This window comes from Andrographis paniculata, unplaced genomic scaffold (assembly GCF_009805555.1).
Source record: "Andrographis paniculata isolate CXL003 unplaced genomic scaffold, ASM980555v1 Contig65END, whole genome shotgun sequence".
NCBI lineage: Eukaryota > Viridiplantae > Streptophyta > Magnoliopsida > Lamiales > Acanthaceae > Andrographis > Andrographis paniculata.
This window is the reverse complement of record NW_026137601.1, coordinates 5,418,007-5,445,874: the sequence shown is the minus strand read 5'-3', so window position 1 is coordinate 5,445,874 and position 27,868 is coordinate 5,418,007. Positions and strand designations below refer to the sequence as shown.

Here is a 27,868-nt window from a genome sequence, read left to right as displayed (position 1 = left end):
AAACAAACGAATTAAAATAGGTTCCGAAATTACGAGATTTTTCCGAGACTAGTAGTCTTGGAATTTCTGAAACTAATCAAAATAGCTTCGGGAATTCCGAGACTTATCAAAATAGGTGCAGAAATTCCAAATCTAATCAATATAATAAATTATATGTTTAATATAGTTTAGAATTTTTAAATAGTCTCAGAAATTTTGAAGCAACAAATTGAATTGATTTTATATTTATTATATATATCTTTTGATAGTCTCGGAATTGATTCCAAAGGTATTTACGAGGCAAATAAACAAATTTCTGGTAGTGTAAAATTAAATAATTAATTAGATTAATTAAAAAATTTAAAAATATATAAATTGTAAAATTTAAAACATGTAATCCTTTTTTAGATAGACAAAAAATGAAAAATGAATCATTATACGCGGATGGAGTAGGATTGAGATTCCATGCTTAATTTTTAGAATGAGCATAATGCTGATTGCATATTAGCGATTGAATTAGAATTTTTAATCCAATGGCTTGTATTAAATTAAGGTTGTAATAGTAATTTTCCTAATTTACATAACTACCTCAAGCCTCATTCTCCTTCTTTGATGCAGCATTCGCTGGGAAAAACAAACGCACTCTTTCAATAGAATTAATGGGTGATATCGACGGGGATGAGCAAAATCAATTATCTATTATTCCAACCCAATCAATCGCACAACAAGCAGTGGAAACATCGAAGAGATTGCGATTTCGGATGCATCAGCGTCCTCGCCAAGTTCAGACGCTGTGGAACTGGAAATCGCTCAATCGCGTAAGTTACTTTTCGAAAATTGATTTGAAATTTTGAATATCTTCTGTGATTTATTTGGTTGAATTTAATGGATTCAGTTTATTGGATTGGATTATGGCGTCTTTAGTCAAATTCGGATAATAGTTTATATAATTGTGTTAATCTAATTGTATTAATTTTTTTTCAAACTTTAGATATTAACAAAGCCATCAGAATCCGGTCCGGTGTGATAAGAATTTCTTAAATATGCATTAGCAATCGTATTCCAATTAAAACATTGAAATTACTGTTTAATAAAAATAATGTCCATACCGTTCAATTAACATCAGCATTTACCAAAGAAGGGAATAGCATTTTGTATTGTATTACTCATAATATGTGATGGCCTTAAATATGAAACTCAGCATCATGCTATTTTTGGGAAAGCATTTTATAATACATCAATCCACATTTTCATTTACATTCCCCAGCCAGACAATAACATTGTTCAATTTTTTCATCAATTTCAAAGAGTGGTGGAGAATCATAGAAGAACAACAGGATTTCTTTGCACGGGATAGACAATTACAAACAAGTTGTGCACAGTTCAAAAACATCCTACACAAATGCATATTGAATTAGCAATTCTGAGAAACAAAAAAAGCATAGAATGATGAATGATAAAAACAAGAAAATTGATTTTTGGTCAGTTCATACATGATTTGGTTGCAAAATATTATGAACAAAATATAATAAACACTTACATATACAAGACCAAGCATTTTGTTGAATACCAATAAACATTTTCTACAAGTGTGTTTAGCAAGTTAATGTAGTATCATATAATATGAATGTTATCCAGAAAATACCTCAAAATGGACATTCTAAATATGGTTTCCACCAAAACATATTGCCTAATAACAAAAATATGAAATGATGGATAAGAATTTACATTTACTGAATTCAGCATTTTATTTTAATATCATCAAGCATTTTCACGTAATGTTATTCAACATTTTATTGCTACCATTCTAAACTTGCTAGCATTTATATATACTGAACTAAACATTTTACTAGATACCGGCAAACATTTTCTATTCTAACAAGCAGCATAACTGTTAAGCAGAAATTGATACAAAAATACACAGTCAACTGACCAATCACCCATTCAATTCAATCCATCGATCAATACCAACAAACTATTCAAATTCAATTCATCAAAGTCAACAGACCAATCATAACAATAAATTTTTCCCTCGCGTGCAACCTCTTCCTCACCTATGGAGACACCACTAGAAGCCAAACATTCTTTGCAGCAGCAAGAAGTGGGGCAGAAGCTTTATGTGGTTGTGCTAGAGGAATCTTTTAGCGATGCATGCGCAGCTCGTGAAGAGCATTTCAAAAATCTCGATCTCCAGAAATTAACAAATAATTTGCATTAGCTGGATTGTCAACTGCCCAAAATAACATAACCACCAAATTTTTCTTGTCACTCTCATCCTTGGCACCTAAGCATGGAGAAAAACTATAAGATCAAATTGGATCCAAATAGATTCACAAATTAACACGACGACATTTTATGAAGACACTTTCAAAAGCAAACAGACAATCAATAACTACCTGAAAGGAAAGGCTACATCGCATATTAGTTGCTATTTTCTCTTATTTGAAATAGATGCTCAAAACATTCCAACAGAACCACTAGTGACAAACTAAACATTCCAACAGAACCGCAAGCAACAAACTCACATTTTCAATCAGAAATTGGGATTTAATATGCATTACTATTTCAAGTTTTAGATTCCTCGTAGCATGCGAAAAATGGATGAAATGTCATTACAAATGCAAATATAGAAATCTGCAGTTGCTTGGCTCCAACTTGATACCAACTTCCAAATGTCTCTCTCAATATCATGAAGTAGGAATTTACTTACATGAAATCAAAACTCATCATCAATTTGTCCACTATCTATAGAATTATTGCTAAGGAACAACATAAACAGAGCTTCAGTGAACCAACATAATGAGACAAATAAAACATTAATTGAATAAAAGTATTGCTAATAACACAATAAAAACACCATGTTTAACAATTCCATCTTTTCCTACAACACCAGCGTAACAACAAAAAGAGACAAAAAGTACACAGAAGTCTACCAACAATAAATTAGTCAAAATAAAGGCTACTCATAAACATAAATCGCAGTTAAAAAGCCAAAAACCACTCAATCCCACTGTTCAATACTCACCACAACAACCCAAAAAACTAAAAATCATCCACTCAACAACACAATAAGCATAAAACTCCAACAAATCTCAAAATTCATCTACAAGGACATGATTAAGCGCAATTCCAGTGCTATTAAGAGCCTGCTGAATGGAGGAGGAGATCCTGGTGGTGTCTTCGTAGGCAGAGACGGAGACGGGTCCACGGTTAAAATAGGGCTTCTTCACAAACTATAACAATACGTAGAGAAACAATGATTGGACAATGATTTAACTTAAATAAGATAGAAGAGGAGAAATGTTTAACCTAAAATCATATAAAACGATGGACATGACATAATTTACAGAAACTTAGACACGAAGAACGATGACGAAATCACCTCCATGAACACGTCCGGCCTCGAATAACGATGGATAGTTGAAGAAGTTGAAGAAGACGATTTGAAGACAAAGAGCGATGGAAGATTTTTCAGTAGAAAGTAAATAATGAAGGGAGAATGAAAAAATCGCCTCAACCCAGCAACTTTTGTAAATTAAAATTACTATCTTACTCCTATTTAATCTAAAACGTTCGATTGTAATCTATTATGAGGAACGGCTTATATTGTATCAGTATGATATGCTGATGGATGCACCCATCGGTACTGGATCAACCTCCGTACATGTATGTATATATATATGTGCTGATGGATGGAGAGATTTGATGATGTTTAGGTTAAAATATTATTGGATTTAATATTATGCATGAAAAAGTAAATATTTATATCATATACTAATGCATTGTTGATATATCTTAGGACCTGAATAATTTATTAAAAAAGTGCCAATATTTTTAATTAAATTAATTAAAATAAATTAACCATTAACTTTTTTTATATTGTAATACCATGATCATATATTGACTAATATAATTAAGTATGTTGAATTATATCCAACATGTATAAAAAAATAACAACAACAATAATTATAATAATAATATATTTTTAAAATCTATCAAAAACTCTACTTAATGGGAGATATTTTATTGAATAATTATATAATAATAATTGCTTGTCTCGTAAAAGCTGCAAAATAAAGTATCAGTTCCTACACCATAAAAAACTTGTAAAATGCAGTAGTTCGGTGAGTAGGATCGTCTCCGCAGGGAACAATAATAATATTGAATATTTAGTTATCTAAAATTATACTATATATATAATGGGGGGGGGTTTGAATTTATCACACTAAAAGAAGAGAAAATAAATTCGCTCAACTAAATAAAATAAAATAAAATGCACGGCAGATTACCAAAGATGATTAGACTCTAGCATAAGCATGAATTTTTCATTCGGGATATGAAATTTGATCATCGACTAAAAGTCAAATTCATCGACTAGTTGGATAAATTGGTTAAAGTTGATCTATACGCGTTCACAACCAACCTTTCCTTACTTTTTCGATAGCTAAGGTACGACCGTTAGCTATTTCTCTAATCGGAAAAGAATCCTAGGTATGACCGTAGTTTTCTAACTCGACAGCAGTAAAAACTAGAAAGGCCCAATTCAATTTAACAAGCTCCTACGAGGATTTGTTTAAAAACTGATTTTAATTCTTCCCTATAGTGTTCTTCTCTAGGTTGCTACGCTAATTGGAAAATTACACAATTTCGTATGCCAATCCCCCATATAGCTATGAAATACTAAATTGATACGTGCGCAATAATCAATTCAGGATTTCTAAACTCCTCAATTAGAAGAATTAAAAATACCCAACATCGATGAACACCAATTTTAATCGAAACCAAGTCTCACAATTTCAATCCCGAAAATCAATTCATACCTACACTACTCGCAATCCATAGCAATTAAAAATATAAAATAAATCAAAGAGTTCATCATGCCTTCAAGTTTAAAAATCGACAACAAACCAATTCTAGAAATGAAGAAAAAGGGTGCCCGGAAGTTCTTCTGCGTTGCTCTCCAAAGTTCCCGTACGTACTGTTCTTCCTTCGCTTCTCTTCTCTCTCATAAATAGGTTGTAGGTGAGATCGTGGTAGAGAACGTGGTAGTCCCCTTCTCTTCTCCTCTTCAATTAAAAAAATCGTATCTCTTCAAGTCCATCCCAAGATCCCCTTTGCACTTTAAACAAACAATTCTAAAATTGCTAATTAACCTCGAAGGACCTTTTTACAATTTTCATTTTTTTCTGCTTTGTGATCACGCTTAAGGACTTCCTGCGTTCTGCTTTTCTCTCCAATATGCCCAAAATTTGCCAACTCCTCAACGCCTAGTAGAAAGTTCAAAAACACATCATTAGGAGCATATATACAAAATTCGCATCCAAAAACCCTCTAAAATATAGCAAAATATTTGTCTAATATCGCTCATATCAACTCCTCCACACCTATCCCATGCTTGTCCTCAAGCATATATCCAAACCAAGAATTGAAATACTCACTAGCGCAAAAGTCACTCAACCATGCTGCCAACTACGTCGGATTCAAAGCATGCAAGAACCAACTAACCTCACTAAATGAGGAATGTATATAAGTAAAAGCTCTCACCCTCAAGTGTTTAGGCTATATTCACTCAATGCACATGAAGTAAACGACGAACCCCATAGGCTTGCAAGTAAATCAAATCAACTCCACAATTCATCAGGAAATATATGTTCATAATCAAAGGTCTTAATAAAAGGGTTGTAATGGGGCCATGGTTGGGGTAGAAAAAGGGATATCAATGGCTAATGGGACCGATGAATTAATCTATCAAATCATCACATTAAAATGAACGCAAGTCGCACACACGTATGAATAAGAACAACATAACAAGAACAACACAATACTTCCCAAGATTTGATCAATGCAAGACAACATCATACTCACTTTTCTTTTCACGAGTCCCCTTTTTTTATTATTTATTTTTAGGACTCGGAATATTTTTTTCTTTTTCTTCTTTTTTTTCACACCTCTTTTTTTTTTAGTGTTTTTTTTTATAGGAGGTTGGTCAATGAAATACTTTTGGCAAAAATATATATGAATTTATAATTGTGCCACATATATGAGAACTTTCAAATGCAACTATCGAATAATATACTGATGATATGCAAGTCTAAATAATCTAATGTAATGAATCAAAGAACAATCCCTCGAATTCCCATGGGCTCAAGTAAACGTTCGGCTTATTCCAAGAAAAAGGCATATCGGCTTGGGTTAAATATGAACCAAGAAAAATAGGATAATAACATTAAGCTCAAACTTTGGTTCACTAGGGGATAATAGGGGTGAAGGTATGAAATTAAGGCCAACAAGGGTAAACCTAGTGCCTTATCATTTTAATCCCATCAATTCTCAATAAACGTGGAGTCAATAAGTATAAGCAAGCAAGTTCTAGGTAGTCAAATACAACATATGTTCACACACAATCCAAAAAAATTGAGCATATATGATATGTATGAGTGAATTTGCTCAAATAAGGCTCAAATAACTCACTTAAGGGTTCCTTGTTAGAAGGCTAAGCACACCCGTCATCTAACTTCATCAACAAACATGACAAGATCCTAATGAACTAAGTAAGCACTACAACCTCAGCTCAAAATACACAAGAAGACATGCAGGGAAGTATATCAAAATAAAGCATTATATAGCATCAAAAGTTCTAATCTCCCCCCACACCTAATTGAGACAATGTCCCTATTGCAAGAACAAAGATGAAATAAAGGAAAGGAGAAAAGAAACTTACCTGGAATAGGTGCGGGCGACCGGCCACTAAGAAAGAGACCCTAGACTCGCACTGGTCGGGGTAGTAGGAGGGATCCAACTCTTGCACCTTGCCCATCGTGCCTTCACGCAAAAGAATTCAACAATAAAATTACAATTCCTCAATAAATTCCACAAAACATTTGCACTAGCAATTATACCCGATACCAAACATAAATCTCAAATATGTATTCCATGTGTCGACAATTTCACCATCACAACATCATTCTCAATCATTTATATGCATCCATTTATCAATTACATCAAAGAGCCTCTACGAAAATCGCCCAAATTAAAATTATTCATCATCAACTTATTTTATATAATATCTAGGCAATAATCGATAGAGGTTTCTTAAAAGAATGCAATATAGATCAAGAGTAAATGACTTCCCTGAAATATCCACCGGTGACTCGCGGCTGATCATCAGCGGCAGCGCAGAACAACCGTATAGGAGTAGTTTGAGATTGGGAGCAGCGCGCGGCGGAGGAGGTGCTACTAGCGGTGGAATACACGAACCGGCTGGACTGCGGCGGCTAGCGAAGGTGCAACGGTTCGAACTGGCCTGAGGAGAGAGCGGAGACAAGAGCGCATCGGGCGGCTGTGAAAGAGGAAGACACAAAAATAATTAGGGTTTAAAGGGTGTAATAATAATAATAATAATAATAATAATAATAATAATAATAAATATAGCAATAATAATAACGTATAACTATAATAAAAAATATAGTAATAAATATGGAAATAAAAACAATTAGAACTTAATTACTATAATAATAATTATAATTATAATTATAGAAACAATAATAAATATAGTAATAAATATCATAATAATTATAATTATAGATATAGTAATAAATATAATAATAAGAATAAATATATTGACTATAATAATAATAAATATAGAAACAAAATATATATATATATAATAAAATTAAATAAAATTTAAAAATAAAAAATTAAAAAATAAAATAATAAATATTTATAAAAATATTACGAGTATATATATATAAAAATAAAATAAAATTAATAGCTTTAATAATATTTATTATAGAAATAAAAATAAATATAGTAATATTAAATTTGATAATAATAATAATAATAATTTTCCCAAAATAAACCCTCTTTGCACAATTTTTCAGAATATAAGACTTCATTAGGCGTGATCACGCCTAATGAAGTTGTACGTTCTGATTTCTTTAAAAATTTCTCCCTCTCATCAATCACAACACACTGGATGCGTGGCCACGCCTAAGAATCATTCCCATTCTGCTCCACTCAACCACAAAAATTTCACCTGTTATCAAAACACCAAAAACAAGGCATGAAATTGACTCTGAAACACAACAAAACTAAAAACACACAAAATAAAATTAAAACACTTGGGTTGCTGATCGTAAATTTTGGAGAGTTTTTAAAATATCTTTTAAGATACAAAAAAAATGATATATGTATAAAATAAAAATAGTGTCGTGTGTGTTCGTGTAGTAACTCCAAAAACTTCGTCAAAAATAAAAAATCTCTTTAACCGGTGAGTGTCCGGGTCGAACTCAGGGAATATGCGAATATCCTTTATTAAATTAGAAAAAGTGCAATGAGTTAATGCAATCGAAGAAACTGAAAAGATCAATTGCAGAAATTAAATCTAACTAAAAAGCGATAAAATATACGTATCTCGAAAAGGATGAAGCGAGGCGTTTGTGTCTGACTTTTGCGTTCCTTAATGGCTAGATTTACATGGATGAAATGAGCGGGATAACGATGGCGTGATAGCGAAAGATATATGTATAACTGCGGGGCGGCTTGGAGGAATGAACGTGATCGCATTTGCTCGCTTAAGCTGATTATCGACTCGGTTGGTACTTGATCTTGGGAGATTTACAACGAGGCTTCAACGACACCCGGCGAAGAACATTATAAGCAAGAAACCCTACTGTCACTAGGAATCTCTGTGACCCAATAGACCCCCGCCTATGCCCCATGAATTATTCTTCCAACAGTTCCGCTAGTGGCTCTACCCCTTTTATTACCTCTCTTTAATCGGAATCGAATTCAGAACAGCAACTAAGCAGGTCGACAAGGCTCCCGCGTACTTAGCTACGTTGAACTACCCGGAAACTGCTTTTGGCGCATAACAGGGCTGAAATAGTCAATTCTTCTATCGCCCTTCCGCAACCTTGTCGAAATCCAACTTGAACAATTCAAATCGAACATGGAATTTTTGGGTAAAGGTGAGGTGGAGAAATATGATAGGAATTTTACTAGCTAAAATACTATGCTTAAATTAAAAGAAAAAGAGGGAGAAAATCAGTTTGCTCGCGACACAAAACCGAAAATCTCGTATTATTAAACTAGATAAAAATACGGAAGAAAAGAAATGGAGAAAATAGAATGTATATTATTGTGTATATATGGTGTGTGTATATATATATATGGTGTATCATATATATATGGTACAATTAGAGGGGATATTTATAGGGGGAAAAGCTTCTAGAAGCTTGGCGGTTACAACCGCGAATAAATAACTACTAACTACCTCTAAAAATAACCATAAATAACTAACTCTAAAAATAGCTACTAATATAATTACTAATAACTACCTATTTTCTAGAAGGTTCTAGAATAAAAATTACACAAAAATAGCCAAAAATTGGCTAAAAAGTAGTGCAGGATTTTAATTAAGGAAGCTGAGAGAGTGTAGTAAATGCAGGAGCTGAGGGTGCAGGACACATAAATGCAGCGGAATTCTGTGTAGGAATTATTGTGGCGGCGCAGTAAATGCACCGCTGACCAGCGGCAATAAATGCAGCCGCCACTTTGCTCACTTCCACGTATGGCTTTCCGCTCAGCTCATAATTTTGTGTCAGCCGTCGCTTGTTTCCGTGCAGCCGTCGCTTGCCTTCCGTGTCAGCCGTCGCTTGCCTTCCGCGCTCATAAATACAGCCGCCGCTCGCCTTCCTCGCTCGCTTGCCTTCCGTGTCAGCCGTCGCTTGCCTTCCGTGTCAGCCGTCGCTTTCCTTCCGTGTCAGCCGTCGCTTGCCTTCCGCGCTCATAAATACAGCCGCGGCTTGCCTTCCGCGCTCGCTTGCCTTCCGCGCTTGCGCACTCCTATGCAGCCGCCGCTTGTCTTCCGCGCGGCCGACGCTTGTCTTCCGCGCTCGGTTGACTTTGAGTTTCGTGCGTTGACTTTCTGGCATTGACTGTTGACTTTTGTTGACTTTCACGCCGGTGACTGTTTTTTTCGCTTCTGAAGCCATTTTTTCATTTTTTAAGGCCAGTTTTGGACTCCTATATCAATTTTCAAGCATTATTTCACCTATATAAATAATGAACATCTTATAAATATTTATTTAAATAAATAATAAAATTAATTTAGCCAAAATTAAATAATTAAATAGCACATAAATAATGCCAAAAAATATAATTCAAGAAAACATCAATTAATTTAATTTATACACCAAAATAATTATAAATTGCACTTAAAAACTAATAAATTAATATTATACAAACAATATGAAATTGAATACAATTATTAGAATAAATTAACATAAATAATACCAACTCGACATAAATAAATAATTAAATAAATAAATATAAGGTATAAAATATGGCAAAATCAAGAGTTATCAGTTGCCTCCCAAGAAGCGCCTTCGTTTATTGTCGTTGGCTCGACACAACATCTTTTAAGCTAATCATGCGGCTCAAAGAAAACTACGCACTCCACTTCTTTGCTCTGGAACCCCTCATAGTAATGTTTAAGACGATGCCCATTCACAACAAACCTCTTTTCCGTGCTTAGACTTTGAATCTCAACTGCACCATGCGGAAAAACGTTAGTAATAAAAAACGGACCTATCCATCGAGAGCGAAGCTTACCTGGAAACAGTTTAAGTTGAGAATGATAGAGCAAAACTTTTTGGCCAACTTTCAATTTTTTCCTCAAAATATTATGATCATTAAATTTCTTACTATTCTCTTTATAAATCATAGCATTCTCGTAAGCTTCGTTTCGAATCTCCTCCAACTCTTGCAACTGTAATTTCCTACATTCTCCAGCTTCACTCAAATTCATGTTACACTGTTTAATCGCCCAAAAAGCCCTATGTTCAAGTTCAACAGGTAAATGGCAAGGCTTACCAAAGACTAACCTGTAGGGCAACATCCCCAGTGGAGTTTTGTACGCAGTTCTGTATGCCCACAACGCATCCTCTAAGCCTAAATTTCAATCCTTCCTATTTGGCCTCACAATTTTCTCCAAAATTCCCTTTATCTCTCGATTGGAAACCTCTGCTTGCCCGTTTGTTTACGGGTGATATGACGTGGAGACCTTATGAAGAACTCCATACCTGCGAAACAACGCTGAAATGGTTTTGTTGCAAAAATGTGTGCCTCGATCACTTACTATTGCCCTAGGCATTCCAAACGAGTGAAAATCAAAGATTTCAGGAAATCTGCAACAACCTTAGCATCGTTAGTTTGGGTAGCCTTTGCTTCCACCCACTTCGACACATAGTCAACAGCAAGTATGATATACAAAAAACCATGTGAAAGTAGAAATGGACCCATAAAATCCATACCCCACACATCGAATACCTCAACAAACAACATCGGTGTTAGGGGCATTTGATTTCTAGCAGAAATATTGCCTACTCTTTGACATTTATCACATGCTTTACAAAACTCATAAGTATCCTTAAATAATGTAGGCCAATAAAATCCACTATCGAGTACCTTTCTTGCAGTCCGTTGGGAGCCAAAATGACCTCCACATTCTAATGAATGACAAAATTTCAAAATGGACTCATATTCACTGTCTTCAACACAACGTCGAATAACTTGGTCCGCACATCGTTTCCACAAGTAGGGATCATCCCAAACATAGTATTTTGCATCACTTTTCAGCTTGTCTTTCTTTGCTTTTGTCCATCTTGCAGGGAATTTATTAGTGACCAGATAGTTTACTAAATCAGCATACCAAGGAGAAGAACAAGAAATAGCAAGTAATTGCTCATTCGGAAAATACTCCCTCAAATGTAATTCATCATGAACCATAGGAAGACGACTTAAATGGTCAGCTACCAAATTTTCGCTTCCTTTTTTATCTCGAATCTCCACATCAAATTCTTGTAGGAGTAATATCCATCGTATAAGCCTTGGCTTGCTTTCCTTTTTCGCCATTAGATACCTCAAAGCTGCATGGTCAGAAAATACAATTACTTTAGTACCCAGCAAGTAAGATATAAATTTTTCTAAAGCAAAAACGACGGCTAAGAGTTCTTTTTCAGTAGTGGAGTAGTTCAATTGGGCTCCATTTAGTGCTTTTGATGCATAGTAGATTGCCCATGGAATCATTCCACTTCTATGTCCAAGTACAGCCCTCACTGCCGTGCGCTTGCATCACACATAATCTCAAAAGGTAAATCACAATTTGGTGGTTGAATGATGGGCGGTGATGTCAACAACTCTTTAATCTTGTCAAATTCCTTTTTACACTCTTCATCAAACTCAAATTGAACATCCTTTTGTAACAATCGGAAAAGAGGAGCAGCCATCTTTGAGAAATCTTTAATGAACCGACGATAAAATCCTGGATGCCCTAAAAATGAACGCAAATCCCTCACCGAAGTGGGATAGGGTAAAGCAGAGATAATATCAATCTTGGCTTTATCTACCTCTATTTCTTTTGATGAAACTAAATGTCCAAGAACTATTCCCTCTTCTACCATAAATTGACATTTTTCCCAATTCAACACTAACTTGGTTTCTTTACACCTTTTTAAAATCACTGCCAAATTGTCTATACAAGTGTCAAAATCATCTCCATATACACTGAAATCATCCATAAAAAACTCAATAATCTTACGTACATATTCAGAAAATATGCTTACCATACACCGCTGAAATGTCGCAGGGGCATTGCACAAGCCAAATGGCATCCGCCTATAAGCAAAAGTGCCAAAAGGACATGTGAATGTCGTCTTTTCTTGATTCTCTGGTGCGATGGCAATTTGAAAACAACCTGAAAAACCATCTAGGAAACAAAAATGAGATTTTCCCGCTAACCTCTCAACCATTTGATCAATGAAAGGTAATGGAAAATGATCTTTCTTTGTGACTGAATTTAGCTTACGGTAGTCGATGCATTGACGCCAACCGGTTTGTTTCCGAACCGGTATCAACTTACCATCGTGGTCAGCCTCTATAGTAACTCCCACCTCCTTGGATAGATGATATCAGCATCCAAGAGCTTCAAGATCTCTTTCTTTACGACTTCCATCATAGCAGGATTCAACCTCCTTTGAGCTTGCCTTACATTTTCCTCAAGCACAATCTTGTGGGTACAAAGAAATGGGCTAATGTCCTTGATGTCAGCTAATGTCCATCCAATAGCCTCCTTGTGCTCTCTCAAAATTCGGATCAACTTTTCTTCTTGGCTAGAAGACAATGTAGCCGATATGATTACTGGTAATGTCTCTCCAACTCCTAAGAAGGCATATTTCAAGTTCGAGGGCAATGGTTTCATCTCCAAAGCTGGTGCCTGCACAACAGATGGCAACAACCCCTTATCAGATTTTGCTAAAACTGAATTAACCACAACATACCTTAATGGTTCATGCGGCAGAGATTGCAAAGCTAGAATTATTCCTTCCAATGCACCACTTATGGGAAATTCATCCATAGAGTTCATGTCCAAGCAGTTTGTGAGTGCAACCTCCAATTCATCCTTTCCACTCAAGTCAAAGACTTCCTGCACATTTTGAGTAAGAACATCTACACAACACAAAGTATTAGGCTCCACAGGATATCCCATTGCATCAAAAATATTAAAATGAACTTTTACACCTTCGAACTCCATAGTCAGTGTCCCTATTTTAACATCAATCTTTGTTTGTGCGGTGCACATAAAAGGCCGTCCAAGCAAAATGGGGGAGGGATTAGGTGAATTTTCATCATGCATATCTAGAACATAGAAATCAACAGGGAATATTAACTCATTCACTTGCACAAGAACATCCTCAATTATCCCTTCAGGGTAAGCGTTGGTTCTATTGGCAAGTTGAATTATTATCCCCGTTTCTTTCAAAAGCCCAATGTTCAAAGAGTTAAAAATAGACTTAGGCATAACATTTATAGCTGCTCCTAAATCCAACATAGCCCTTTTAATTTCCATCTTACCTATTTTGCACGGGACTCCAAACATACCTGGATCTCCGCATTTTTGTGGCAATTTCCTTTGCAGCACAGCGGACACAGTCTCTCCAGCTAGCACCTTTTCGTCCCCTCTCAACTTCTGCTTCTTAGTACACAACTCTTTCAGAAATTTAGCATAACCGGGGACTTTCTTAATTGCGTCAAGTAAAGGGATGCTTAGCTCTACTTTCTTAAACATCTCCATGATCTCCTTGTCTTTATCGCTTGTAGCCGGTTTCACTAACCTATGAGGAAATGGAGCACTATTAAGATTGGATTGGATTGAATAGAAGGATCAGAAATTACCTGATCAGTAGTCTGTTCACTTCATGCTCAATCTCTTTCTCAATCTCCTCTTCACCTCTCTCTTTTTCAGTAATCACCTTCGAACCCTTCAGCTCCTTACCACTCCGCAAGATCATTGAACTAACATTGCCCGGGTTTATGTGGGTTTGAGCTGACAGCTTGTCTTTTTCCTTTTCTTTCATCTCACGCAACTCTTTCACGACTTGAGACATCTGATCTTCCAAGTTCTTTATGCTTGTTCTCATCTCTTGCTGAAATTGCAAAACATTAGAGACAATTGTTTTCACCATATCATGCAAAGAGTTACCAGGAACGGGAGCCTAGTGCATAGTCCTTTGTTGTTGCTGCTGTGCTTATCGTTGAAAACCCGGTGGTTGCTGTTGACCAAATGATTGTTGATTCTGATTCCCATATTGAAAATTGGGGTGGTCTCGCCATCCCGGATTGTATGTGTTTGAATATGAATCATAAGCCCTTCTTGGTGCAAAACTTGCAACATTCACTTCCACTTCTTCTCTTAGTGTGGGACAAGCATCCGTGGGATGATCAACACTCCCACAAATTCCACACAGCTTCACTTGAGCATTACCTACAGCAGGTTTCCTCACAAAAGCAGTTAGCTCATTCAATTGTTGTTGCATATGAAAACTTACCTCAACAGCTTCTTTCACTCCCACGACATCCCTCGGCCCAAATTACTGAGAGTTCATGGCCATATCATTCAACAATTCCCAAGCTTCTCTCGGAGTCTTATTCATTAAAGCGCCTCCACTGGCAACATCGATGATCCTCCTGTCAATAGAAGTTAGTCCTTTATAGAAATATTGGATTAAAAGTTGCTCAGAAATTTGATGTTGGGGACATCGGGCAATTAATTTATTGAATCTATCCCAATACTCGTATAAGGACTCCTATGATACTTGTTTGATGCCACAAATCTCTTTTCGCAAATTCGCAACCCGGGATGCGGGAAAGAACTTCTCAAGAAATCTACGCTTCATATTCATCCATGTGATAACACTCCCGGCCGGCAAGTTAAACAACCAATCTTTAGATGCATCCTTCAAAGAGAATGGAAAAGCCCGGAGCTTTATTTAATCCTCAGTGACTCCTGGAGGTTTCATACTCGTACATACCACATCGAATTCCTGCAAGTGCTTGTGTGGTTCCTCCCCTGCCAAGCCATGAAAAGACGGCAATAAATGAATTATTCCAGATTGAAGTTCGAATGCCGTATTATTGGCTATAGCAGGAAAAGTAATACACAAAGGGTGTCGAATTAAGTCGGGAGCAGCTAGCTCCCTCAAGGTTCTTTGTGCCATTGGATTTATCAAAACTTCTTCAACTTCCTTGTGCTCTTCACCCTCGTCAGAAGTAGAGGTATCCGCTAGTTGGATAGCTAAGTTAAGTCCCAGTGACTCAACTTCTTTCTCGGCCCTCTTTTGCTCTTTAGCTTTTTTCCGAAAACGACGTGCAGTTCTTTCAATCTCTGAATCAAAGATTAATTGACCTGTACGACTAGTTCAGGCATAAACCATTCAGCAAAAATTAGAGCTAAATAAATAAAAGAAACAACCAAAAATCAAAAATCATATTACTATTCTCCGACAACGGCGCCAAAATTGCTCGCCTCGTAAAAGCTGCAAAATAAAGTATCAGTTCCTACACCATAAAAAACTTGCAAAATGCAGTAGTTCGGTGAGTAGGGTCGTCTCCGCAGGGAACAATAATAATATTGAATACTCGGTTATCTAAAATTATACTATATATATAATGGGGGGGTTGAATTTATCACACTAAAATAAGAGAAAATAAATTCGCTCAACTAAATAAAATAAAATAAAATGCACGGCGGATTACCAAAGATGATTAGACTCTAGCATAAGCATGAATTTTTCATTCGGGATACGAAATTTGATTCGGGATACGAAATTTGATCATCGACTAAAAGTCAAATTCATCGACTAGTTGGATAAATTGGTTAAAGTTGATCTACATGCGTTCACAACCAACCTTTCCTTACTTTATCGATTGCTAAGGTACGACCGTTAGCTATTTCTCTAATCGGGAAAGAATCCTAGGTACGACCGTAGTTTTCTAACTCGACAGCAGTAAAAACTAGAAAGGCCCAATTCAATTTAACAAGCTCCTACGAGGATTTTTTTAAAAACTGATTTTAATTCTTCCCTAGAGTGTTCTTCTCTAGGTTGCTATGCTAATTGGAAAATTACACAATTTCGTATGCCAATCCCCAATATAGCTATGAAATACTAAATTGATACGTGCGCAATAATCAATTCAGGATTTCTAAACTTATCAATTAGAAGAATTAAAAATACCCAACATTGATGAACACCAATTTTAATCGAAACCAAGTCTCACAATTTCAATCCCGAAAATCAATTCATACCTACACTACTCGCAATCCATAGCAATTAAAAATATAAAATAAATCAAAGAGTTCATCATGCTTTCAAGTTTAAAAATCGACAACAAACCAATTCTATAAATGAAGAAAAAGGGTGCCCGGAAGTTCTTTTGCGTTGCTCTCCAGAGTTCTCGTACGTACTGTTCTTCCTTCGCTTCTCTTCTCTCTCAAAAATAGGTTGTATGTGAGATCGTGGTAGAGAACGTGGTAGTCCCCTTCTCTTCTCCTCTTCAATTAAAAAAATCATGTCTCTTTAAGTCCATCCCAAGATCTTCTTTGCACTTTAAACCAAACAATTCTAAAATTGCTAATTAACCTCGGAGGACCTTTTTGCAATTTTCTTTTTTTTTTTTCCTGCTTCGTGATCATGCTTAAAGACTTCCTGCGTTCTGCTTTTCTCTCCAATATGCCCAAAATTTGCCAACTCCTCAACGCCTAGTAGAAAGTTAAAAAACACATCATTAGGAGCATATATACAAAATTCGCATCCAAAAACCATCTAAAATATAGCAAAATATTTGTCTAATATCGCATATACCAATAATGAAGAAATTTTTTAAAAAAATAAATATAAATTAACAGTTTAACGAAGATGAAATAAATATCTAGTGTACTTTCACTGTAATGACAATATCGTATAGTAGATAATTGAAAATGGAGGACGGCAATAATACATGTTTATTATGATAAAATAGTAGTATTTTTTTAATATTATATTTATAATACAAAAATACATATTGATAATAATTCTCTAGTATATTTTATTTTAAAATTATTATACATTAAAACATTATAATAATATTAATATTATTATAATATTTATCACTTATATATTAATAATAATAATAATAATAATACTTATATAGTTTTAATAATCCATCAAAAACTCTATTCACGAGGAGATATTTTATGCCATACAATTATTTCATAAATTTTAATTAAAATCCATTAAAATGTACAAACTTTTAAAGTCGTAGATAGTTGAATACAGTACGATTTTAAAAGACTCTTAAAAATTTGAATTAAATACCTCTAGATTTAAAGAATTTTTAAAAATTTAGATTGAATACCTGTATTGACTTTAAAAAAAATAAATTGAATACTCCTAAATTATTTTAAGTCCATCAAAATCCTACATTGGCTTCCTCGAATACACCCCACTTAGAATATTGTACGCGATGGAAATATTCGTAAGGGATGAAATTGATATTTCTTTCTCCCAAATGAAAATGTATGTTCCAGCCTTACCTCGTAGTGGTTCTTTTAATCTTCAGACAAGCTTGACAATCCCCAATAGTGATGGGATAAGCCTAACATGTTGATTAAATCTATTGTAAAATGGTAAAATATACAAAATTATTCGATGTTTGAAAGAATAAAGCAACAAAGACTTGGTACACATATAGAGAAGATTTTGATTCCTATGTGAGAAAATATCACTATGCAGAAGCTACCAAACATGTAGAGATAAGACTTTCAATGCAAGCTACAAGAATGAACACAAACATATTTCAGTTATTTGTAAGAAAAGGCTACGACTGCACAGATGCATTTCCATTTTTTATGCGATTGCTATGCCGCTTTGTATGAAAGCATTACAAAGGTAAATGCTTATATTCAACTATTGAACTATTGGTATATACAATGAGTTGTTTGTGCTGATTACACTTTGTTACACAAAAGTTTAACTTACCGGCATCCTATACATAATAATATTTCATGACTACACTATGTTGACGTCAAAGCTAGAGGGTCATATTAATTGTATGCCAACGACACTGCTTGTGTCATTCACGGGATGCCATCGAAGGAAACAATAAACAATTCACATGAAGAAAAAAGCATCTAATTAAAAACTGATAATGAAAAAATCGGGAAACTATCTAATGCAGCCAATCACTAATAATAGAGTAATGCAGTTCTGGAAAGACCAATAGATTATCTGAACTCAAACAACCAATTATAACACAACCACTCAGCATCTATTAGGATTTACAGCATGTATGACATTCATTCGAAAAAGCAGAAACATTCAATTGTTGTTCTAAGGAGGTTCAATAATTTTATTCGAATAATAGGAATGAGTACTACTATACCTTAATTGATAACAGATTCCGGGTAGTTCAACGTAGCTAAGTACGCGAAAGCCTTGTCGACCTGCTTAGTTGCTGTTCTGAATTCGATTCCGATTAAATAGAGGTATTAGAGGGGTAGAGCCACTAGCGGACCGGTTGGAAGAATAATTCATGGGGCATAGATCACAATAGAATTTCTAGTGACAGTAGAATTTCTTGCTTATAATGTTCTTCGCTGGGTGTCGTTGAAGCCTCGTTGTAAATCCTCTTAGGTCAAGTACCAACGGAGTCGAGAATCGGCTTAAGCGAGCAAATGCGATCACGCTCATTCCTCCGAGCCGCCCCGCAATTATACATATATTTTTCGCTATAACACCATCGTCATCCCGTTCATTTCATCTATGGAAATCTAGCCATTAAGGAACGAAAAAGTCAGACATACACGCCTCGCTTCATTATTTTTGAGATATGTATATTTTATCACTTTTTAGTTAGAGTTAATTTCTGAAATTTATCTTTTCAGTTTCTTCAATTACTATTAACTCATTGTACTTTTTTTTTCTAATTAAATATAGGATATTCGCATATTCTCTGAGTTCGATCCGGACACGAACACGCACGATACTATATTCATTTTATGCATATATTATTTTTTATCTTAAAAGGATATTTTTAAATCTCCAAAAAAACACTCAATAGTTAATCAACCCACACACTTCAACCTAAATAACACATTTAACCAAAGACATCCTTCCTATATCCAGACACATTTATCCTAAGCATAATATATGTAACAATTAAATACGGAAGTTGAGAGAGATGATTCTTCATTTACGTACCAATCAGGCAAATTAGCTTTGCAAGTAAAAAGAAAATTTAGGATGTCTCATTTGAACTAAGATTGCATGAATCAATTTTCACATTAGAATATATTTGAAGTTAGAAAGATTTCAAATCCATCATTAATAGCATTAACTGTTGAATTCACCCAAATAAATTAAATTGCTATCGTCTAGCCCTGAATTTAGCATTTCTACCATTATTGTCTATCTAAATTTTAGGCAAGATGTTTGGCATTGCTTAGTAGAAGATTTTAGCCTTAATATCCTCTCCATCATTGTCTATCTATATATAGATACAAAAATAAAATTGCAGTAACTTACCTTGGTATGAAATCTGCTCTGCTTTGTGTAGCTCACTACATCAACCTTTTTTTATTCTTCGTGCATCATCAATACTCTTCTTTGGCTGTATTTTTTCTTTGCAATAGAAAAAAGTTATAAAAAACCCAACATTTTGGTATCAAAGGAAGCACCAAAATATCCAAGTTCAAATCTAGGGACTCAAGAGAAAAATAGTGTATTAAAAGAAAACATTGCTCATAATGCAGAACAATGGATCAGGCGGGAGTGGACCATCCCAATTGCCATTTTTCAAGGGAGTTAATTATCAATTTTGGAGCTTCAAAATAAAAACATTGTTCAAGTCTCAAAAGTTGTGGGAGTTGGTAGAAAATGGATTTGTGGAGACACAACCGGTAGATCAAGATCAACAATTAAGAGAGAAAGGGAAGAAAGACTCGAAGACACTACTAGAAAATGGCTTATTTGTAGCTGACATACTGTTCGTAACAATATGTCCGTAGCAATAACTGCTTTTTTTAACGAGATGTCTCGTGACAAAAAAATTTTGATTTGATCAACATTTTTTTTTTTTTGAATATGTAATTAATCTGTAACAAATACAATTATAACGAGATATCATAGTAAATATATTTATTACGAATTTTAATCGTAATAAAAAATATAAAAATAAAACAAATTTCAAATTAAAAAAAATCCAAACACAACAGTACTGATATAAAAAATTAATTGGTTATGATAAAAACAAAAATTGATTTATTTTTGAAATCATTTGAATTATTAATAAGAAAAAATGAAAGCCTTACCCTCTCACTATATCTTTTTTCTTACCATATTAATACTCGTACTCTCAAACACTTAACCCATTCTCCCAAGTCTTAACCCATTTTTCTTACCATATTAGTACTCATACTCTTAAATATTTAACCCATTCTCCCTGTTGAAACGTAACTTGGATTTAGAGGTCTACCCAACCCGAAATCAAAGCGAAAGGGTTATTTCAATTGGCAGGGTTCCTTTTGGGCTTATCCTAATTAATAAAAAATAGCTTAGGGTTAAGGTGTTTTGGGGTGCTTATAATAGATAGTTATGGTTCCTAGTCGAATGACATGATTGTAAGTCTTTGTAATCAGTATAATAAAATATCTCCAGTTCCTGCCTGTGGACGTAGGTTGACACACTGTCACTGAACTAGGTAAAACCTCTGTGTTCTTTATTTGTTTTATTTCTCGTTTTCTCATAACAAGTGGTATCAGAGTCATATCTCATTGATTGAAATTGTCCTCGTACAAGTTTGATCTAGAGAAGTTTAATGGGTTGAATGACTTCACACTCTGGAAGGTCAAGATGAGGGCACTTCTGGTTCAACAAGGATGTGCGGCTGCGTTGGAGGGAGAAGACAAGTTTCTTAAAGACACGAAGGAGGAAGTGAATAAAAAGATTTTGGCAAGGGCTCATTCTGCGATTTTGCTGTCAGTTACGATGAGGTGTTACGGGAGGTTGTAGATCAGACGACGGCTTTTGGGCTATGGAATAAAGTATGTGAGAAGTACCAAAACAACTCTCCTACGAACAGGCTATATAAAAAGCAACGTCTTTACACCCTCCGGATGTCCGAAAGTACTTAGGTAAAGGATCATCTTGATACATCTAACTGTATTATTCTTGATCTTCAAGGGGTTGAGGTTAAAATAGATGATGAAGATCAAGCTCTAATTTTACTGTGTTCACTACCTCGTTTATTTGAGAATTTTGTAGATACTATGCTATACAATAGAACTACAATTTCTGTTAATGATGTGAAAGATGCCCTAATGTCCAAAGAATTGAAAAGAAAGGTTTCTCTGGAAGAGAGTTCTGCACAGGAGAGGGGTAACGGGAATGGGAGGTCGCGTTCAAAATCAAAATCCTCTACCAAAGTTAAGTGTTATCTTTGCAAGAAGAAAGGGCACATTAAAAAGGATTGTCCGCAGAATAAGGGAAATACAAAAGTTGATTTTAGTAACAATAGCAACAGTGTTGTTGTGGTACAAGACAATTTTGATGATGGGGACTTTGGTGAAGTTCTGACATTGTGTAGTGTTAGTACTGCTGATTCCTGGATTATGGATACCGGTGCTTCTCACCATATAACGTTCTCTCATGATCTACTCACTTCTTTCAAGGAGTGGAATGGAACGGTGAAGTTAGGTGATGATGGGGTTCTAGCCATAAAATGGAGCGAGATAGTACAGATAAAATTGCATGATGGTACTGTCAGGAAATTTGACTGTTGGTATGTTCCTGAACTCAAAAAGAAATTGACTTCTCTCGGCACCTTAGCCAAGAATGATTTAAAATATCATGGTGAAAGTGAGTGGGTGAAAGTTCTAGAAGGTGCTTTGGTGATGATGAAGAGAAAACTGCAGCATGAAATTTATTTTCTACAGAGAAGTTCAGTGATGGGAACGGCAGTGGTATCCCAGTCCTTGGATAAACATGATGACATGAAAAATTTATGGCACCGTCGATTGGGTCACATGAGTGAGCAAGGGTTGTCTGTGTTGAGCAAGTAGGGTTTATTTGGTGGGGATGTGATAGGTAAAATTCAATTATGCAAGGCTTGTGTAAAAGGGAAGCAATGCAGGCTGAGGTTTAGTACCGGTCATCACACTTCAAAAGAAATTCTAGAGTATGTTCATTCAGATTTATGGGGTCCCTCTCCGGTGAAATTGCAGGGCGATTGTTCTTACTTTGTCACTTTCGTACATGATTATTCTAGAAAAGTCTGGTTGTACTTTCTGAAGACTAAAGATGAGGTGTTTGAGAAGTTCAAGTAGTGGAAGACTATGGTTGAAAAACGGACGGGTAAATAGGTCAATACTCTAAGAACTGATAATGTGTTGGAGTTCTACAACGCTCTATATGATGATTTCTGAAGAAAGAAGCTATAGTGAGGCATAACACTGTATGACACACACGACAACAAAATGGAGTTGCAGAGCGAGTGAACCAAACCCTCATGAAGCGTGCTAGGTGTATGCGCATATTTGCTGGTTTATCTAAGCAATTCTGGGCTGAAGAAGTTAACACTGCTAGCTATATGGTTAATAGATCTCCATCAACTGCAATTGACTTAAAGTCTCCTCAAGAGGTATGGTCCGGTAAACCCTCTGATTACTCTAATCTAAGAATATTTGGATGCCCTGCATACGGTCATGTGAATGATGGTAAGCTGGAGCCGAGGGCGGTAAAATGCATAATTCTAGGGTATGTAACAAGAGTCAAAGGTTATCGACTGTGGTGTACAAAAGGTAAAAATCCTGGTAAATTTCTTATTAACGGAAATGTAACCTTTGATGAATCCGCTATGCTTGATCAGAGTAGAGGTTGTGAAAGTATTGCAGGTACAGAAGATTGTGGTGCTGACTAGAGGGTGTAGTTTGAGACTCTTGACAGAGTTGTGTTAGAGGAAGAGCAGCAGAATAATACTATTGATCAATCCAATCAACCAAATCAGTCAAAACCACAAGGGAAACCAGTTGATAGGGAAGCTGATGACGCTGGTACTGTGGTTGAAGATTCCATAACAGTAAGAAAGGGAAAGAGAAATATTCAGAAACCAGCTAGGTTTGCAGAATGTGTCAATACATGTGACATGAATTATGTGGCTTATGCACTGGCGGTTGGTGATGATCTTGGCTCTGATGAGCCACAGACATATAAAGAAGCCGTGGTGAGTAAAGATGCAGAAACCTGGATTATGGCAATGAATGAAGAGATGTAGTCTCTTGAAAAGAACAAGACTTGGGATCTTGTTGCACTACCAAAAGGGGTGAAGCTAGTGGGATGCAAGTGGGTGTTTAAAAGAAATGAGGAAATTCTTGGTGTTGAACATGCTAGGTTCAAGGCGAGACTGGTGGCAAAAGGGTTCTCACAGAAGGAAGGAATCGATTACCATAAAGTCTTTTCTCCTGTGGTGAAATACAAAACCATACGGGTTCTTTTGGCAATGGTGGGTGCTTTTGATCTGGAGCTCAAACAACTTGATGTAAAAACAACATTCTTTCATGGTTATCTAGAAGAACGGATTTACATGTCTCAACCGGAGGGATTCGACAATTCTAAAGGGGACCAGGTATGCTTGTTAAAGAAATCTCTATACCGCTTGAAGCAGTCTCCGAGGCAATGGTACAAGAGATTTGACTCTTTCATGGTTTCTAATGGTTATACTCGTAATCAGTTTGATAACTGTGTTTACTCGAAGAAATTTTTTACTGATTCCTTTCTGTATCTGCTGTTGTATGTTGATGATATGTTAATTGCAGCTAAAAACATGGTTGCAATTAATGACTTGAAGGCTCTACTAAATGGTGAGTTTGAGATGACGAATTTGGGTGCGGCAAAGAAAATACTGGGTATGGAGATCTGGCGTGATAGAGAAGCTGGACGGCTATGGGTTTCTCAAGAAAAGTATATTGAGAAAATTCTGCAGGCATTCTCTGTTGATCAGTCGAAACCGGTAAGTACCCCTTTAGCGGCACACTTTAAACTTAATCGGAGCACTATACCGGCTACAGATGAAGAGGTTAGCTACATAAAGATGGTTCCATATTCAAGTGCAGTTGGAAGTCTTATGTATGCGATGGTATGTACGAGACCGGATCTCGCTTATGCGGTTAGTGTGGTGAGCAGGTTTATGACTAATCTGGGTAAAGCTCATTGGGGAGTCGTAAAGTGGATCTTGCGATATTTGAAATGAGCATCTGATATTTTTCTGGTATATGATGATAAAGGCCATGGTGATGGTCTGGTTGGCTATGCAGACTCTGATTACGGGGGTGACTTGGTGAAACGAAGATCACTGACTTGCTTTATGTGCAGTCAGTTGGAAGTCTACTTTACAACATGCGGTTGCACCATCGACGACTGAGGCGGAATACATGTCAATGATTGAAGGTATTAAGGAGGGTATCTGGTTACATGGTCTGGTGCAGAGTTTGGGTCTGAAGGTGGAGAAACCGGTGTTATACTGTGATAGTCAGAGTGCTTTGAGTTTGGCTAAAAATCCAGTGTATCAATAGAGAACCAAGCATATGGATGTGAGGTTGAATTTTATCCGTGATGTTCTACAGAACAAAATCCGTGATATGTTGACAAAGGCGCTACCGACGGAGAAGTTCGAGCACTGCTTGAACTTGGTGAATATTCGCAGGAGCTAAAGTCCTCTTGGGGCATCTGACAGGAAGGAGACGACTGAGAGATACTGACGAACCTTTGACGGTTAGAGAAACTCCAAATCAAGATGGAGATTGTTGAAACGTGACTTGGATTTAGAGGTCTACCCAACCCGAAACCAAAGCGAAAGGGCTGTTTTAATTGGCAGTGTTCCTTTTGACTTTTCCTAATTAATAACAAATAGGTTTAGGGTGTTTAGAGGTGCTTATAAATAGATAGTTATTGTTCCTAGTCAAATAACATCATTGTAACTCTAGATACACGATGGTGGTCGTCACCGCTTCAAGGGAGCCGGAAATCAAGCGTACGCCAGGAACCCACTCCAATTTGGCTCCAACGCCCACGTTGTCAGCGTTATTTGCAGCAAGAATCGTCCCGGTTGTGACTTCGTTATCAGGAAACTGTAATATTACATCCGATGTTTGTTGTTGTTGTTGTTGTTGTTTGTGTGTGCAAGAACGATGATCTCTTCCTGAAAACATTCTATTATCTATACTCACTCAATAGTGGTATCTTCATGGTAAAAATGGGGAAGCGAAAGAGAAAAGAGATCAATGTGCAGCTATTCATCTCCCAGATCCTCTTACCTTATTCCTCACTCAATTTTTTGTTAGTATACAAGTTGTTTACAAGCTACGATTTGAGTTTCTTTGTTGACGAGTTCTTATCTTAGTTAATTCAGATTATCGATTCCATTATGCTTAAATTAAGGTGAATTTAATATCGAGTATAAATTTGATATTGCAATCTGAGATTTGTTTAGCGGAGACTGAATTTTGAATTACTTGTAGCTTTAGGAGCTTAATTGATTGATACAAGAGTGTTAGTTAATTTAGCTGAAAATTAAGTTAAGACAATGACATTAGCATATGTTGATTTGTTGGAGCTTTTGAGAGCTACATCTTATCTGTTTTTTTGCTGCTCTTTGTAGTGAATGAACTTATTTATTTGTATTACTTGGAAGAAATTTTCGTAAATGCTGTGTTACGAAAATATTGAACTTCTTTCTACTTGCAATAAATGAGGTCATATGAGAGAATCTTGGGTTCTTTATTTCCCTCAATGATCCAAAGTATCCTTCAGGACATAGCCAACTCTCTGATCTTCCATTTTGATATTCCAACAATTTTGGAGGTCACTCCGTGGGACATAAACATAATTGTTTATTTAAAACTTAGTTAAGAGTAAACTCTCTGTTGATGACTTAAATGAAAATATTATTAACATGTGTTGTTATTCAGCAAGAAATATGCTCATTTCCATAACCTTTCTGTGCATCATGACTGTTAATAGGTATGAAGAGGAGTACAGACATAGATTGCATAGTTTTGATGGAAGTTCTTTAGTGATGCTTGAAGTGACCTGCTAATGGTACAACCGCATTATGACAGAGGATAGTGTGTGGAAATATGCATGTTTGCGTGATCTTCAGGTTGACCCTGGAAAGGTTTCTTTCAAATGGATCGAACTTTACACCATGGTTTTTGGTATTATATTCAACCCAACTAATATTCTCTCTAAGTTTGTAACTCCACAGTTTCTATTCACTTATCAAAAGCTGAAAATTAATTTTTTAGATGAAATTCACACATATATGTTTCGTCAGCAAGAGAAGCATATTGATAAATGAATTAATAGTTTACTTTTATTTACAACCTAAAGATTAGTTAGCATAAAATAAGTAATCAAGCCATAACTGATATGACTTACTGAATGAATCAAACTTTTGAATTGTTGTGTAGCAAACATAAATTTATGACTAATTTAGTTGGTAGTATTCTATAATCTCCTCCAAATTTACCAAATGAAATTGTTTACTACTAAGATTTTTCTATTAGAAGAACACTGTATATGAAGCTGTAATTATTTCATCATGTTTATCAGGAGTTACGCTCTGCTAATTATTTAGAAACGTTACTTGTATCAATTTTTGTGATGTTATATGCTTTTCATATGAGTTGGGAGATATGCTAGAGGAGTTTGAGCTCATCACCAGTTTACATAACTAAAGCTGGAGTATCTAGGCAACGAGAATTTGACAATACAACTGTATTCAAGAATAAGGGGAAATGGCTTCTTGGGGTGACAGTCGTCAACGAGATGAAGCTGATCTTTTATTATATGTATTGGGCTGCGGTTCTCTACACTATGCCTGCAAAATTTTCACTCATCAACGAGATGAAGATGATCTTATATTATATCCATTGGGGTTCCCTTCCATACTGCGCCTGTGAAAATGTCATACAAGGATAAAATTTCAATGCAAGCTACTAGGCAAACTACGCACTTATTTCATTAAGTTATAAGCACTAAAACAGAGGCAAAGGCTAATTTTCCTATTGCTATATATGTTGATTTGCATGTACAAATTACACCTGTTACATATGATCAGTTTAATTAACCAACATCCTAGACATATAATAAATGTTAGAAACTGGTCAATATTGACATCCGCGAGAGCGTCTTCTGGTATACCGACAACACTACTTCCGTCATTCATGGCATGCCATGGAAGAAAACAATAAAAAGATCTGCACAAATCAGAAAATGATTTAATTAAGAGCAGATGGGGTACCTATCTAATGTAGTCAATCATTCATAATGAGGTCACCATAATGTGGTCCGGAAAAAGAATTCATTATCCGATATGAAACAATCAATTATAGCGTACACATAGTTGAAAATTAATGTGCTGAAATAATTGTGAAATTTATTTTCAGATTTGAAAATTTGAATTAAAATTCTAATTCGAATTTTGAATTTGAAATTTGAAATTCAAAAAAATTTAATAA

At 35.5% G+C, this 27,868-nt stretch overlaps 1 protein-coding gene across 1 annotated transcript; it reads right to left on the bottom strand.

The window, feature by feature from the left end:
• Positions 1 to 4,499: 4,499 nt before the first annotated feature.
• On the bottom strand, positions 4,500 to 7,323 carry LOC127262514 (uncharacterized). The gene is made up of 3 exons (XM_051291228.1): positions 6,701 to 7,323; positions 5,133 to 5,246; positions 4,500 to 5,045 (listed from the first exon to the last, which is right to left on the bottom strand). Exons 1-3 carry the CDS (start codon positions 6,794 to 6,796, stop codon positions 4,893 to 4,895), a joined length of 363 nt encoding a protein of 120 aa, XP_051147185.1. The 5' UTR covers positions 6,797 to 7,323; the 3' UTR covers positions 4,500 to 4,892.
• Between the last annotated feature and the right edge of the window lie 20,545 nt (positions 7,324 to 27,868).

What these genes read in the sequence shown, in the direction of transcription:
- LOC127262514 (XM_051291228.1), bottom strand. Translation starts at nt 6,796, where the DNA reads ATGGGCAAGGTGCAAGAGTTGGATCCCTCCTACTACCCCGACCAGTGC. An exon ending in GTCGCCCGCACCTATTCCAG is followed by an intron (nt 5,247 to 6,700) that starts GTAAGTTTCTTT and finishes ACTTTCTACTAG; the next exon opens with GCGTTGAGGAGTTGGCAAAT. An exon ending in TTGTAAAAAGGTCCTTCGAG is followed by an intron (nt 5,046 to 5,132) that starts GTTAATTAGCAA and finishes TTTTAATTGAAG; the next exon opens with AGGAGAAGAGAAGGGGACTA.